This window comes from Rutilus rutilus (genome assembly GCF_951802725.1).
Source record: "Rutilus rutilus genome assembly, chromosome: 6".
NCBI classification, from domain to species: domain Eukaryota; kingdom Metazoa; phylum Chordata; class Actinopteri; order Cypriniformes; family Leuciscidae; genus Rutilus; species Rutilus rutilus.
Genome location: NC_140214.1, coordinates 17,872,398 through 17,886,669, shown reverse-complemented (window position 1 = coordinate 17,886,669; position 14,272 = coordinate 17,872,398). Strand labels below are relative to the sequence as shown.

General features: G+C 37.9%; 1 protein-coding gene across 19 annotated transcripts; it reads right to left on the bottom strand.

Moving 5' to 3' along the window:
* Positions 1-177: 177 nt before the first annotated feature.
* puf60a (poly-U binding splicing factor a) lies at positions 178-12,813 on the bottom strand. Of its 19 annotated transcripts, none has more exons than XM_084411051.1 (15): positions 12,703-12,787; positions 11,798-11,869; positions 10,452-10,560; positions 9,801-9,896; positions 8,926-9,015; positions 8,678-8,746; positions 8,220-8,381; positions 8,021-8,113; positions 7,703-7,916; positions 7,205-7,395; positions 6,856-6,912; positions 4,919-4,996; positions 4,138-4,249; positions 2,080-2,327; positions 178-1,069 (listed from the first exon to the last, which is right to left on the bottom strand). In XM_084411051.1, exons 4-15 carry the CDS (start codon positions 9,879-9,881, stop codon positions 770-772), a joined length of 1,695 nt encoding a protein of 564 aa, XP_084267177.1. In that variant the 5' UTR covers positions 9,882-9,896; positions 10,452-10,560; positions 11,798-11,869; positions 12,703-12,787; the 3' UTR covers positions 178-769. The 19 variants fall into 19 exon arrangements, with proteins under 19 accessions (XP_084267177.1, XP_084267178.1, XP_084267175.1 ...); XM_084411052.1 differs by having other exon boundaries at positions 12,697-12,779; XM_084411049.1 differs by lacking the exon at positions 10,452-10,560.
* Positions 12,814-14,272: the final 1,459 nt, after the last annotated feature.

Sequence of the window (14,272 nt, the reverse complement as noted above, 5' to 3'; positions counted from 1 at the left end):
AAAAAGGTGAATTTAGACCTCAGATTTATGCTAATTAATGCTCATGTTCACTACTTGTGTTTCTGCTTTCAAAGTACAAATGGAAAGTTTACACATCTCCTGATAAAACATGCAATGTTTGATTTGAACTCAAAACAGCATTACGCAAATATAAACTTTGACTCATGGCTGGATTTAGATCCACTCCATACCTTGTTTATTTCACTTTAACCATAATTCCAGCTCCTCCTATTCTCCTATTTTTGTGACAAAGCACAAGAAAACCACCAGTAAAAAATCTCCATGTTTTGGTGCATTTCAACAAAAGCTTCCATACAATTTCATAAAGAGAAAAGACCCAAGTGTTATATTTGAAGAATTTATTGTTCTGGCATTTGAAACCAAGAGCATCATAACAGACTATTGACAATATTTTAAACAATAAGAGGGGGGCAAAAACAACAAAAACTGAATTTGAACAACATCTGATTGGTGGAATGGGGAGTAAACCAATGGACCAAAAAAAGGAGGGAGGGGGGCATCCAGTCATTCACATTAAAGTACAGCAACAATAAAAAAAATATTCATGAGCATTTCCTTGCCTGTCCCAAGAAGGGATCATTAATAATATTAATATCAACATCGATAAAAAATAATTACAAGTTATAAAGAGAAGCCAGTACCACTGGGAAGAGTGGCTGGCGGCTGCTTCTGTGTAAGTGAGAAAGAGGAAAAGGAGAGATGGAGAGAGAGAAGAAAAGGTTATGTAGGGCAGGATGTATTTGACAGTCTATGCAGAGAGGTCACTGTTGTCAAACCGTTCCTGATCGTACACCTCAGCGATCACTTTACGACCTCCGAACCAGCGGTTGTTGAGCGCCTGAATGGCCTTGTTCATCTCTGATGCTGCTGAAAACTCTACAAAGATCTTTACAATGACTTCAGCATCCTCCTCCTCACCCTGCTTCTCCTGGTAAATGATCACTCTATTAACGGCTCCGAACTTCCCACATTCCTCCGTTACTTCTCCTTCCAGATCATCATCTATGTCTTCAGGTCCAACCATGTTCCTGAGCACCATAACCGTAGACTGAGGAAAGAGCATACAGAAAAGTGTTTAAAACTCACCTCTCTGCATTATAGCATTGCAAAATGATCAACTTGCATACACTACCATTCAAAAGTTTGGGGTCTGTACTTTTATTCAGTAAGGATAACAAAGGATCAGGACCACGTGACACAAAGGATAATTCGGGTATTTAACACTGAGTCTATTTTGTAGTTTGTTTTGGATGAACAAGAGTGGTGGACAAAGAAATTGACAATGGTTCCTGTCTCGACTTTTTGACTATTTTAGAATTGCCCATGACCGCTTTAGAATGGGAGTCTATGGCCATGCACAAACATGTCCTTAAAACAACCCTCAACGTTCGTTTTCGAAACTGTTCAACTCACCGAGTGGTTAGTGGTGTTCGTTGATGTTCCAAAACAAGTAGAGTAGCGAAATACAGTTTCTGTCGTGTTTTATTTGGCATTTTGTAAAATCCCATTGATTTCTGTTGGAGGACTCATTGCTCGTTGATATTACTGCGCTACCGGGAACGGAAAAGACGCTTCAGACTCAAACATCGAGCGGAAGTTTATACGCGGTTGTGAGGTATCTGAAAAAAATAGTTCCACTATAGAAAAATAAACGGATTGAAATCATACATTGCGCCGATATATTTGTTTTTAATCATCAACGAACACCACTAACCACTCTGTGAGTTGAACAGTTTCGAAAACGAACGTTAAGGGTTGTTTTAAGGACATGTTTGTGCATGGCCATAGACTCCCATTCTAAAGCTTGTTCATCCGAAACAAACTACAAAATAGACTCAGTGTTAAATACCGGAATTATCCTTTAAAACTGGAGTAACGACTGCTGAAAATTCAGCTTTGCCATCATAAAAAGATAAAAACTTTAAGATGTATTAAAAAAAGACAACCAGTTAATTTATATAGAAATTTTGTAATATTACTGTTTTTATGTTTTTTGATCATAAGACTTCTTTCAAACCATTTCTTGTCAACCCCAAACATTAGTGATTGAGAACTAACCTCTTGTTTTCTCAGCAGTTTCTGCATGACCATATGCCTTGCGCTGCTGCCCGAGATGCTCATGTGCTCCTGTTCACTGAGCATCTCCTGGCCCGTGCCGTCTTGAGCGGATTCCTCCTCCTCTTTTTCCTTCTTTGCCTCTTGGGCTGCAGCCACAGCTGCTGAGAGTGACGGCGGAGAGGCCAACACCGGGTTCACAAGGCCCACCTGAGGCACAACAGGCATCGTGGGCCGGGCTGGCGTCACCCCTGCACAAAAACACAGGAGTCAGTATATTATTAACTGTGGCCTGACACTGAATCTCTGCTAGACACCTATAAATCCCTCTCTATGCAAGCGAAATGGACTATTACCAGACTACACAGCCATTACAGGACTGTTCCCTGACAAAACACACACACAAAAAAAAAAAACGAATAGCACGTTAAGAAAAAGTTCACCCAAAAATTGTCATCTAGGCTGACATTTCAAACCCACATCTTTTTATATGAAACAAAAGGAAATCTTAAAACTACATGAGCAATGTATTATTTGGATGGAGATAATAGGTGGGCAAGGCACAATAAATCATTACAAATATTTAAAAATATAATATTTTTCCTTTTTGAAAAAATCTGAAATCCCAAAATAAATAATTTACTATCATAAGCCCCAGTATCTGATAAATTTTTTTTTTTTGAAAATAGCTGTCAATTAAAAGCTGCTATTCGGGGAGCTTTAGAATTTTTTCTGGACAACGAGGGGCCTTTAAATTTCCATGACAATTAACATTCAGAATCAATGATAAAAATCTAAATACAAGTTGTTCACTGATCATCTTCCCCTCCAGTGAGACGTTAACTAATGACTGGATCCCAGCATCAGGGAGATGAACTTGAGAATGTCAATGATATATTCAGTTTGTGAATGAAACGGATCAATCGATTGAAAAGATCTGACTTAATGTATGATTTGTACATGAATCCAGCATTGCTACTTCACTTATGAAAGTGCCAAGGAGTGCTAGAGCGGATATCCCTGAATAATGTCTTAAATATTTTCTTTAAGGAATAGTTCATTCAAATTTATCTCAGCAGTAAAAGGAAACACTCTTATCTTTCATGTAAATGATTCATTAAAAAAGAAAGGGAAAAAGAAAACATGTAGAAATCACAGTTCTGGCATTGCTTAAGCATTCCTCCTCTGTACCTGCTCGCTTCTTGCCTCGGTGACTGTACTTTTTTTTTTAGTTTGAAACAAAAAAAAAAGATGATTTAAGATTGGGGTCACTTTTCCCCTTTTTATTTGAAACCCCATCCGTCCTCTTGGCTTGGCTTCATGATCAATTCCACAAAAAAACCCATCTGAGATCTGAGAGACTCACTGGCCAATAGGAATGAGAGATTTGTTTATGAGGGGAGGGGTTAGAAACAGTCCTCTTCAAACTTGGTTGATCAGTGTGCAGCAAAAGGGAAGGGTCATGACGAATTTGGAGAATAAAGACAGGGAGGGGAAGAGAGGAGAGAGAAAAGGAGAAAGAAAGAGACAAGGAGAGAAGAGAAAATAAAAGAGAAATCTATTAGTGGACACGACCCACGACAGGGCACGTTAAACTGAGTACTGTGTAGGACAACAGAAACCTGAGGGAGAGAGAGATTGTGCACATAAAAGCTAATGTGGAAATGGGAAAACATGGTGGCCGTTCAGAATGAGCTTTGCAAGTAAAACAAACAGGTCTGAGCACAACCACTTAAAATTAGTGATCCGTTCTAAATGATGCAGACCTAAGTAATGTGTGGGCGGTCATGCCTGTCAAATTAATAAAGCCTGTTTGTTTAATTATCTTTTGGTTGGACTCCTGTAAATGTTCCTACCAATCCTGTTTTAAAAAATACATGAAATGCTATCATTCATGCAAAAGACATCCAAGTAAAGGGCCCCACTCGTACACAATTCAACTACATGCAGAACCAAAATACTGAAGACGTACAGCACGATTAAGGCACACAAGTGAAAACACTGATTGTAGAGGGCCACAATACTGACAAAATACTACAAACCACTTCTGACTGCACCTACCTGTAATGACCCCTGGGGCCTGAGCAGCCATGACGGCTTGTGGAATCTGGGGCAGGTTCAGGCCCGTACCTCCGGCCATCGCCCCCAGAATAGATGCTCCCGCTACCGCTTCCTGGAAGAACAGAGTGGGACATATAGAAACACCGCCTGGACAGCGCCCGTTAAATGCACACAACACCAACACTAGTGGACAAACAGACCTTTGCACACACAGACAAGCCTTGGGCCAGCTGCATAAAAATGGCAGTTGGAGCTAATGGGCTATTGAGAAATTAAGAAATTTTTTTTTTGTCAGCATTAATGTATAAAACATATCTACATGTATTGTACTGTCTCCAGAGCAGAAGATATACTCAACATACATGTTCAGTTATACGCTATATGCTCAGCTGTCCCTTAAGCCTTTGTATACAAGATTTATTCCAACTAGGGATGGGCATTTAAAAAATATTGTATTCGAATATTTGAATATTCGATTATTTAAATGAAGTTTAACGAGAAAGACGTCATTTTTTCAATCAATACGTTTGTGTCACCATTTCTGAACAAGCTTATGATTAGGATATACACAAGCTTATGTTATATCATGGTGTTTTTTTTATTTAGCTTAAAACAATGTGTGCAAACAAGAATGAAATGAACAGAAGCATTGAGCTCACGCAGTGCACTTATAAACCAGACTGTCAATTATCATACAGAATGTATATATACACTTGAGTCAGCATATGGTTATCGTGTTTATATTGTTTCACATGTTCTTGAGAAAAACAAGTATATCTACATGCTCGGATGAAAGTCGGTTGTTTAGTCCGTCAACAATAAGGCCGGATGAGGAGAAAAAGCGTTCCACCAACAGATGCTGCAGGGACACAAAGATAATAGTGTGCTAAGCGACCACGTTTCTTACAAAGCTTTATGATTTCTGTCCCTGAAACAAGTCTCCCTCAACAAAAAACTAAAGGATGTTTCGAGATCAAATTAGTGGTCTTCTCAGCTCGCTCAGGGGTACATCTGCATCTACCTGCATTTCATGTGATTACTTATTGTGTTGGTGATATTATTATATCTCCGTTTCACCTCACAAAGTTCGCTCACAACATGACCATTTTGACCAAACTTTGCTGTGCCTAGAGACAGACGACGCCATTCTGTCATCAAATATGATCAACTTGTTTTCACACTCCACAGCGACCAATCAGTGCATTTAGTTATAAATGAGTTTTAAGTTGCATGCTTAAGACTTATGGATCCACTGCACTTATGGCCAAGCAAAGCAGCATTTAGCTAAATTCGAATAGTATTTTTTAATTTTCGAACTATTGCAGATCGAATATTCAAATATTCAACTTTGTGGATACCTCTAATGTAAATTTTTTTTAAATTGATTTCTATAGCAAAGTTGGGTTATATCAAATATATACAAAACCTAGAGGGCTTTAAATCCTAAACATTGTTAATTATTAGATGACAACCATATACACCTGGAATGCAAGTTAGGCCTTTTAAATGACCTAAAAACCTAAATTTGATTATATACACCACTGCTCAAAAGTTTAGGGTCAGTACTTTTATGCATTAAATTAAACAGAAATATTAAGCAGCACAACTGTTTTTTAATATTGATAAGAAATGTTTCCTTATCACCAAATGAGCATATTAGAATGATTTCTGAAAGATTGTGTGAGACTAAAGTAATGATGCTGAAAATTCAGCTTTGCCATCACAGGAAAGTATGACATTTTAAAAGAGAAAAGTTTTAAATTGTAAAAAACAACAACAATAACTGTTTTTACTGTATTTTTGATAAAATAAATGCAGCCTTGGCGAGCATTAAAGAGTTATCAAAAACACACACAAAAAATCTTCCCAACCCAAACTTTGAACAGTTAATGCAATTTTTTTTTAAATTTTTTTTTTTAAAGAAGCGAAAAACTAACTGCTTAACGAAATAGAAAGTTGATTGACAAACAATAGTGCAGTGTCTGTTCTGAAGGGTTTGCGCATCTAACCATTCAGGCATTTCATGCAACTAGGCCCAAGACCTGAAATAAAGGTCAAGAACATGTAACAAAACAAGCTAAATTTATTATTAGAAATCTGTATCATTAAATATAAATTTAATTTAGACACTGCTAAACAAGTTAAAAACCTATGCATTTATTTGCTTACACAATATAAATTTAAACTAAACTATGTATGACAAGCATGAGACAACATAGAACAATTACATCATTGATCATACAGATTTACAATAATATTGAGTAGCATATAGTATGGCAATTTTAGCATGATCTATGCTGTAGCATAGATGCAATAAAATTAACTCAAATGGAAGTAATCCACAATAGAAAATGCCAAAATGTTATCTCAGTATTTAAATATTATAGGCACACCTATTAACAAAGAACTATCAAGAGATAAAAGCCTCAAGAGATTAAGCAGACATCCAGAATAATAAATTCATCATTATGTGGGCCAGAACCCAGATTACAGATAAGAGGCATAATGTAGCTAAAAAAATATTGGCAGAGGTGCTACTTAAAGTCACCTGCGACTAAATCTGCTCAGCTTTGAAGTATATGGGCCTGTCTAGTAAACATTCACTACCTAGCATCACTGTTACTGGGAGGTCTTGAAGACAAGTCTCTCCCCACACTCATTCTACACAAAACAAAAAGGCACCAGCGTGCTTTGAACAGAATTTCCTGAAGGATTTACCAGACAGTTGAGGAAGTCTTCTGTCCGATTCTCCGGCTGGGACAGATTCCATGCCATCTGTTTTTGGAGTTTACACGCTATGTTATCTTTCTGCATGTAAAACCTCGGTCTCAAATAAGTAATGTTGTGTCATAACTGAGTCTTCATGCCAGTCAATGCCTTAGCTGATTCAAATCAAGCCCTCACATACAGGACCAAGTGTCTGCACTAGCTTTGCTAAGCGAATTAAAAATCACGCTGCCTTACTTTACAAAGGAAGGCTTTTAAATGTCAAAGGAAGCAGCAGCTCACACTCTCACACACACTTTCCCTGACTAACAATAGATGAGTGAGGTGTGTAAATGCTCACCTGTGCTGTGATTTTGGCAGTGGCGGCTGCAGCGGCTACGGCAGCAGCGGGAGGCAGTCCGCCCGGCGTCGTTGGCGTCAGAAGGGGCATGGGTGGCGTGACGGCTTTGCCCACTCGGAGGTATTGCCCACCCAAGTCGAAAAGGTTCATGGAGGAAACGGCATCCTGCGAAGACTGGGCCTTGTCATATTCTACAGAGGAAACAGGGAGGACTAAGACTCAACAGCATCCAAGAAGACTCAGCATAAATCTACCAGAGCTCTGAGACAGTTACTGTGTAATTACCAGCGGGTACTTATGGCACAAATGTCCGTAACAGAGCCTAAGAAAACAACGACAACAGAAATAAAAACTTACTATGAAAGCATGTGAGGAACCTGCCCCCACCCTTCTCTATCCCCTGTGAGACATGTAGAGAACAGCATTCTGCCATGACTGACTGCTCTCAGTCAGATACATTTATATTCATCCGAATGGGTGAAGCAGTCGCCCGCTCACCTATGAAGCCATAGCCTTTGTGTTTTCCCGTCGTGGGGTCCCGCGCCAGTGTGCAAGACTTGATTCTTCCGAAGGCCTCGAACACGCTCTTGATGTCATCGTCTGACAAGTCGGGATGCACGGACGCCACGTAAATCCGGTTGAAGGCGCGCGCTTCTTCGGCTAGCTGGTCTATGATCGGTTGAGCCTGACCAATGTTGCTTGGTCGCCCCACCTATGAGTGTTGAAACAGATCAGAAATTATAGAATACATTTGAAATATTTAGGGGAAAAAGTTGGCTCACAAGTTATTAATATTCATTTTTACAAAGTGCTCACTTTAATGTTTCTACCACCCAGCATAACGGAGTTCATCTGTTCTAAAGCGAGCTGTGCTGCTTCTGGTACTTCATACTCTACAAATGCAAAACCCTGCAGAAAGAGCAGATTATCGTCAGTTAAAAATACAGCAATAATCAATAAACATAAAATGGTAATTCATAAAACACTTCACAACTATAAAAAAAGACCTTCTGACCTTGTGTTTTAATGTAACAGAGTCCCAGGACATGTCAATGCTCTTAATGGGACCGAAAGGAGCAAAGGCCTGTCTGATGGTGTCTTCTCCTAGCTCGTAGTAGATGGACCCAACATAAACACGGCACATTATGGCTAATGCTCGTTGCCTCTGTGCTGCAACCTGTAATGGACAACTGATATGATGAGATGGTGCCAAGCCAGGCATATGCTAATTCAAGGTGTTTCTCATTCATAGGCTTGTACCAGTGATTGAGGATAGAACCAGCAGACAATAAACATGCTGGCACCGAAGACATAGCACTGGCTTTTCTTTACCTCCAAACATTACACACATGAGTACTAAACAACCACATGTATGCCAAGAAAAGGAGGGAAAACAAACATTTACTACTACATTCACAAATAGAACAGGAATGAAGGTTACGGAGTTACTTGGAGAAACTGCGTTGGACTTACAGACTGTAGTGGTGAGAGGGGATCTCCAAAGCCCATCGTTAATGAGGCCATCTGAAGGGAATTAGGGATCTGTCAGGAAAAACAAACCAACTGTCATTGACTGTTGTACCACAGCGGGATGTTTTTGTCAGTTGAGTTTAGAAAGGGTCCTTGAGATAACATTCACATTATGATACATTACAATCGTTTATGAATACACACATTGAAAGTTTAAAAATACAATTTCCCAAGTTCTTGAGCAGTTTTACCTGTAGGTTGCTGAGCTGTTGCTGCTGATGGGCGATGGTCTGTTTGACCAGGACGCTCTTGATGCTTTGTTCCATGGCATACTTCTTTGCCTACAATTGAGAGCACATAAAGTAAACATAACTTCATAACTAAAGTAACATAACTTCAAACCACCTCAGCAAGCCCACAAATAGCCAGGGCTCTTGCTAGACATTCAATTTTACGAGATGAAACTATTAGTTCATTTGACTAAAGTATATGTCATTAATAATATAGCACAAAGATAAAGATCAGATAAAAATAAAATTCACAAAAGGTAAATGAGAATGATCCCCCACTTTAAAATAGTGTACCAGCAATTGAGAATAGTACTAGCAGATAATCAGACGCCACTAGTACCGAAGGCATAGCACTGGCTCTGCTCTCGTCCACTGCTTACTTACATGTGCACAGAGCAAACACATGCTTATAAAGCTAGAGGACATGGAAAAAGAAAAATCAAGACTCAACATGACAAATTATAGAAACTTTGGCTTCAAGCTAAATGTGCAGATATCACACAAGGCTGCACTTAAGATGGTTCTTAAACGATACAACTATTTTTCAGTATCATGTACACTGATTATTATAGGTTATTCATTACCATTTTCATTTTGTGACAGCGAGAAAAAAAGACAGCACAGAAAGCAAGTCTCTTTCTGCTCTTCATGCTGATTTACTTAAATATCTTAAATTGCTCTCCGAGCAACCTGATCGCAATGTAACAAAGTCACATCACAAAATCACAAAAATATAAATGATGGCCCCTGTCTGATACACTATCCCACCCTCAATAATTATACACAATAATTGATTTCACTACAAATGTGCAGCAGAAGTATCTGGTGAGTCTCACCTTCTGCAGCGCCTCCTGCTGTTCAGCGGTGAGTGGCGGCAGGCCGAGCTTCGAGGCTGTGCTCTGTCCATTCTCCATCATCAGAGCCTCGCCTCCCTGCACAGAGCACAGGCATCTGTCAGACCTGACGATTGTGAGCTGCAGCGAAACTGTACATTCACACTAGACAACTTCCTTACAGCTTTTAAGACCATCTAGTTTAAGAGCAAACTCAAATGGTATTAGTCATAATACTTCTCTTGAACAATATTACGAATTATGCATTTTATGCAAATATTTCACTTTTTGATCTTTATAAATGCATTTTTTTTTTATCTGTGTTAGGGCTAGTGCTGGAAAGAAATCTACATAATTAAACTTCAAATGATTCTAGATAATTTTGAGCTTGTTCAAACTGCTTTCTACATTTTTGGATGCCTTCAGTTTAGCCTAGGATTTATCAAAAATACTGTTGAAATAAAACCCTTCTGTATACATTCAATTTACAGGATCCTCACAAAATTGTAAGGGGAACATGGTGAATTTTCCCCTCAGTGGAAACAAATACTTGATTGTGTAATCTGGTTATATCTGACCATATAACCTTAGAGTGCATATGCTAAAGTAATTGAGCCCTCTTAATTAAAACTACACAAGAGAAAACTTAAGTACCTTTGCTCAAATGAACTCCAGAGTGGTGCACTGTCCCCCCTTAAGGAGGTTTGAACCCAAAAAGTTCTGCCATTGGCTTTGGAAATATAGTACAACCAAGAGATATGTTCTACAGCACAGACGACACATGGAGAGAAACGACAAAAAAGAAAAAAGGAAAAGAAAAACACAAACCTACTTAGAACAATATAACTGGGTAGGAAGACAACAATTTGAGTTCACTGACATCCAAATCCAGGGAAAAAGAGTTGCCTCTAATGTTAAGGACCAAAACACCTTGCTGACAAACCTTACGGCAACATATTTTGTAGACAGACGTTTTGTGGCAGTGATTCTTAATAGGACAGTTCACCCAAAAATGAAACTTGTCATTTAAAACCTCTCACACCAAAAATGATAACTCAAAAGTTTTACTAATCGTTCTAATTCCATGAGAACAAGGAAGTCCACACCACAGTTACAACAATATCATTGGAAACACTTTTTTTCCCCATCTGATGAATGATCAATCAGATCCCAACCAATGTAATGAGCTCCAGCATTTAAAGCATTAGATGAAATAACTGCAGCGTACACTTAAACAGAACATCATTCATCGGTCGCTATAGTTATCATTCTTGGTGTGAACGAGCCTTTACTCATGTTGTTCCAAACCAAATGTTATTTTCTAGAGTAATAGCAGATGTCAACATTTTCACTAATGACTTCAATTTGATTGTTTTGGCGTCAGAAGGTTTAAAATATAAGCTTTGAGATGCATGGACTACTTCATGTCCTTTTTGAAGCTTGAAAGCCAGTCCACTACAGTTGTATGGAAAAGAGCAACCAGGCCGATCCTCAGTTTCTCCTACTGAATGAAGAAAGTCACACAGATTTGGAACAACGTAAGCAAATCATTTTCATTTTTAGCTTAACTATTCCTTTAATAGACTGAAAACAAAATCTCCCAATGCATGAATATTAGTGCAAAAAAACACAAACACTGCTCGCATTCATACAAAAATTACAGGATGTCTGCTACCAAGATGGTACAACGGGATTGATTGACAAATAATGCACAAAAAGATAGTGAAAATGTGTTTTTGTTGTTATGACTATGCAAAAAAACTATTTACCATCCCTTAACGCTCTTTACACACATACTGGTGACATTTAAACAATATATTAACAAATAATTATTAATATATTCAATATACTCTCTAATATTGCCTAATGCAACCTTTAGTTGATCAAATATATGCAATAATTCAAAAAAAGAAATAGGACACATCGAATGTTCTTTGCAAACCCCTTTTATGACAAAGGCTAATTGTGGTCTCGGGGTGAGCAGTGGATTGACCCCTTACCTAGCGCCTGCTCTCCGCTGGGGTGTCTTGTGAGATTATATATGGGGGAGCTTTTACTGTTCAAAACGGAGTCTATAAGGAAAGAGAGAGGTTTCAGTAAACTCATGTACACTGTGCCCACATGCCAACTTAAAAGGGTGAATTTCACCTTACTTTTCATAGCATGGGCTTTGAGATGTCTGTAGAACAGACTTGTAGGAGGTGGGGAGACTAATTTACTTGTACATGCAGTACTGTACTGATTTACAATACATACATTACCTAACGTTGACAAAAAAAGTAACCACACTGACTAGGAAGCCAAAAGAGCAGCATTCAATAAATGCTGAATGTGTAACGTTATCCCATACGTTCTGACCAGGCACGAGGCCTTATATAATGTTGGGTTAATCTGTATTCAATAAGATGCGTGACGGTGATGGACATTTTTTTTTCAAAAGCGCATTGTAACTGAAACCAAACCTCGGTGTAAAACACGGAAACAGAGCGCTTCGTTTCTATTTACGCGTGCATCAGCGAAGTTGATTCAGCTCATGGAGGACAATGTGAACGGGTTAACGCGTTAGCTCAAATAAGGTTTCAGAGAGCGAGTAAGCGCATGCGTTTAGGTTATTATTCTAGTAATAACCCGCTAAAAACCACCGTTCTAAGAAAATCCAAGCTGTCAGAAATGACATGGTCAGTCGAACATTATTAAATAATCACTGTGGTTAAAAAGAGACACGCAGCAGCAGCAGCAGCAGGCCGGGAAGAAAATCCCGCTCTCAGTGCGCTAAGCTAGTTAGCCATACCCCTGTGCATCTAGCTGTTTTAAATTAAATCTCTATCCGGACACATTACTATATGCGCATGAAATAATACTGTGTTTATATTAAGATGGAAAATAAACAAAATATTACATTTACCGCTGAAACAGCCACCGCCATTGAGCACACCTTCCAGCACTAACGTCCACACCGCGAGGAAGACTACGAAATCTCGCGATATCTAGAGAGCGCATTAGGTAAGAGGCGCGCAGCTGCAGTGTGTGGCCGATCAGGCTTTGATTGGCCTCTTACTGTACGTTCGAGAGCGCAATAAAACATAACTTTTCAGTTTTCTTGTAATAATATGTGGCAACACTGATAAGACGTTCCCAAAACCTGTTTTATAAAAGTCATTTTTGTCTGGACACGTACATAACAAAAATGAACAAAATCAACAAACCTATATTAAATATTTCCATCACCAAGGAAAAATTATTATTACGAAATATATTGTCTGGCATTATGCAGCCTATTATGATTTTCAGCACGGAAACAGTAAACCAATTATGAAAAACAAAATTCATAAAACATCAAAAACGTACATCAAATGCATAAAAACATTCTGTAATTAATTAATTGTATAAATGTAAAACTGTTAAAACACTTGACTTGCCCCAACACACACACACACACAAAAAACATATTATTCATATTATGAATTAAGAATTTTAAATGGGTAAAGACCTAGAGCTTAATAAAACATTTTGTATAAAAGTGAATGGACCATTTCGTTTATGTGATTCGTAGTCATACATTTTAAAAATGAAAATGTTTAAATTGATTCAAAATGATTTATTCAAAATGTTTTATTAAGCTCTATATTTTTTTAACTCATTTAAAATTCTTAATTCAAAATATGAACAATAGGTAAGGATAATTCAATTCAATTTGATGGAATTTTACTATTAATTGAAATGTGTAAATCTTGAAAAAAGGCTTAAGTTTGTTTTGACTGTACCTGACCTGAAAATTCCCTTGTCCTCAGAGCACCATTAAATGTTTCAGTTATTCATTATATATCAGACCTTTTCTATGTATAAACGTGAATAAATTCAGTCATATTAAAGTATTAATAATATATTTTAATGTTATAGTATTTCATGTCACAGTATACAACTTCATCACAAAAAAATAAAATAAAACTGCCCAAAACAGAAGTCTGGTTAATGCATTTGATTCAGATGAGAAAGGAGACCAGGAATTAGGAAGAGTACATTTTAAAAGCTGCTCACTGTACATTCATATATCTCTCGTATATACATACAAATGAATCACATTGCAAGACATTTGAGTCTCATAATAACACTAGGAAGATGGTGACTGTTTTTTTTTTTTTTTTTCATGACATCTGAATCATTTGAATTTGCAAGAATAAACAGAGATTAGAAATCTCTTGTAATGGTTTTCTAAAGCTGCAATACTTCCATGCCAATATAACAAAAATGAACAATTCTGTCAAAGCATTCTTTTCCTGACATGCATATATATATTTAAGGGATATTGGGAAGTCAAAGTCATTGGAGAGCACAGTACTGAAAGCATCCCTAAAATAGATACTATTGCTCTGGACGGCATGGCAACATAGATGTTTTCACAGAATATGTAAGTGTCAATCAAATACAGGACAAGTTGTATTTGCAATGTAGTATCCATTCTTGCCATCACAGCA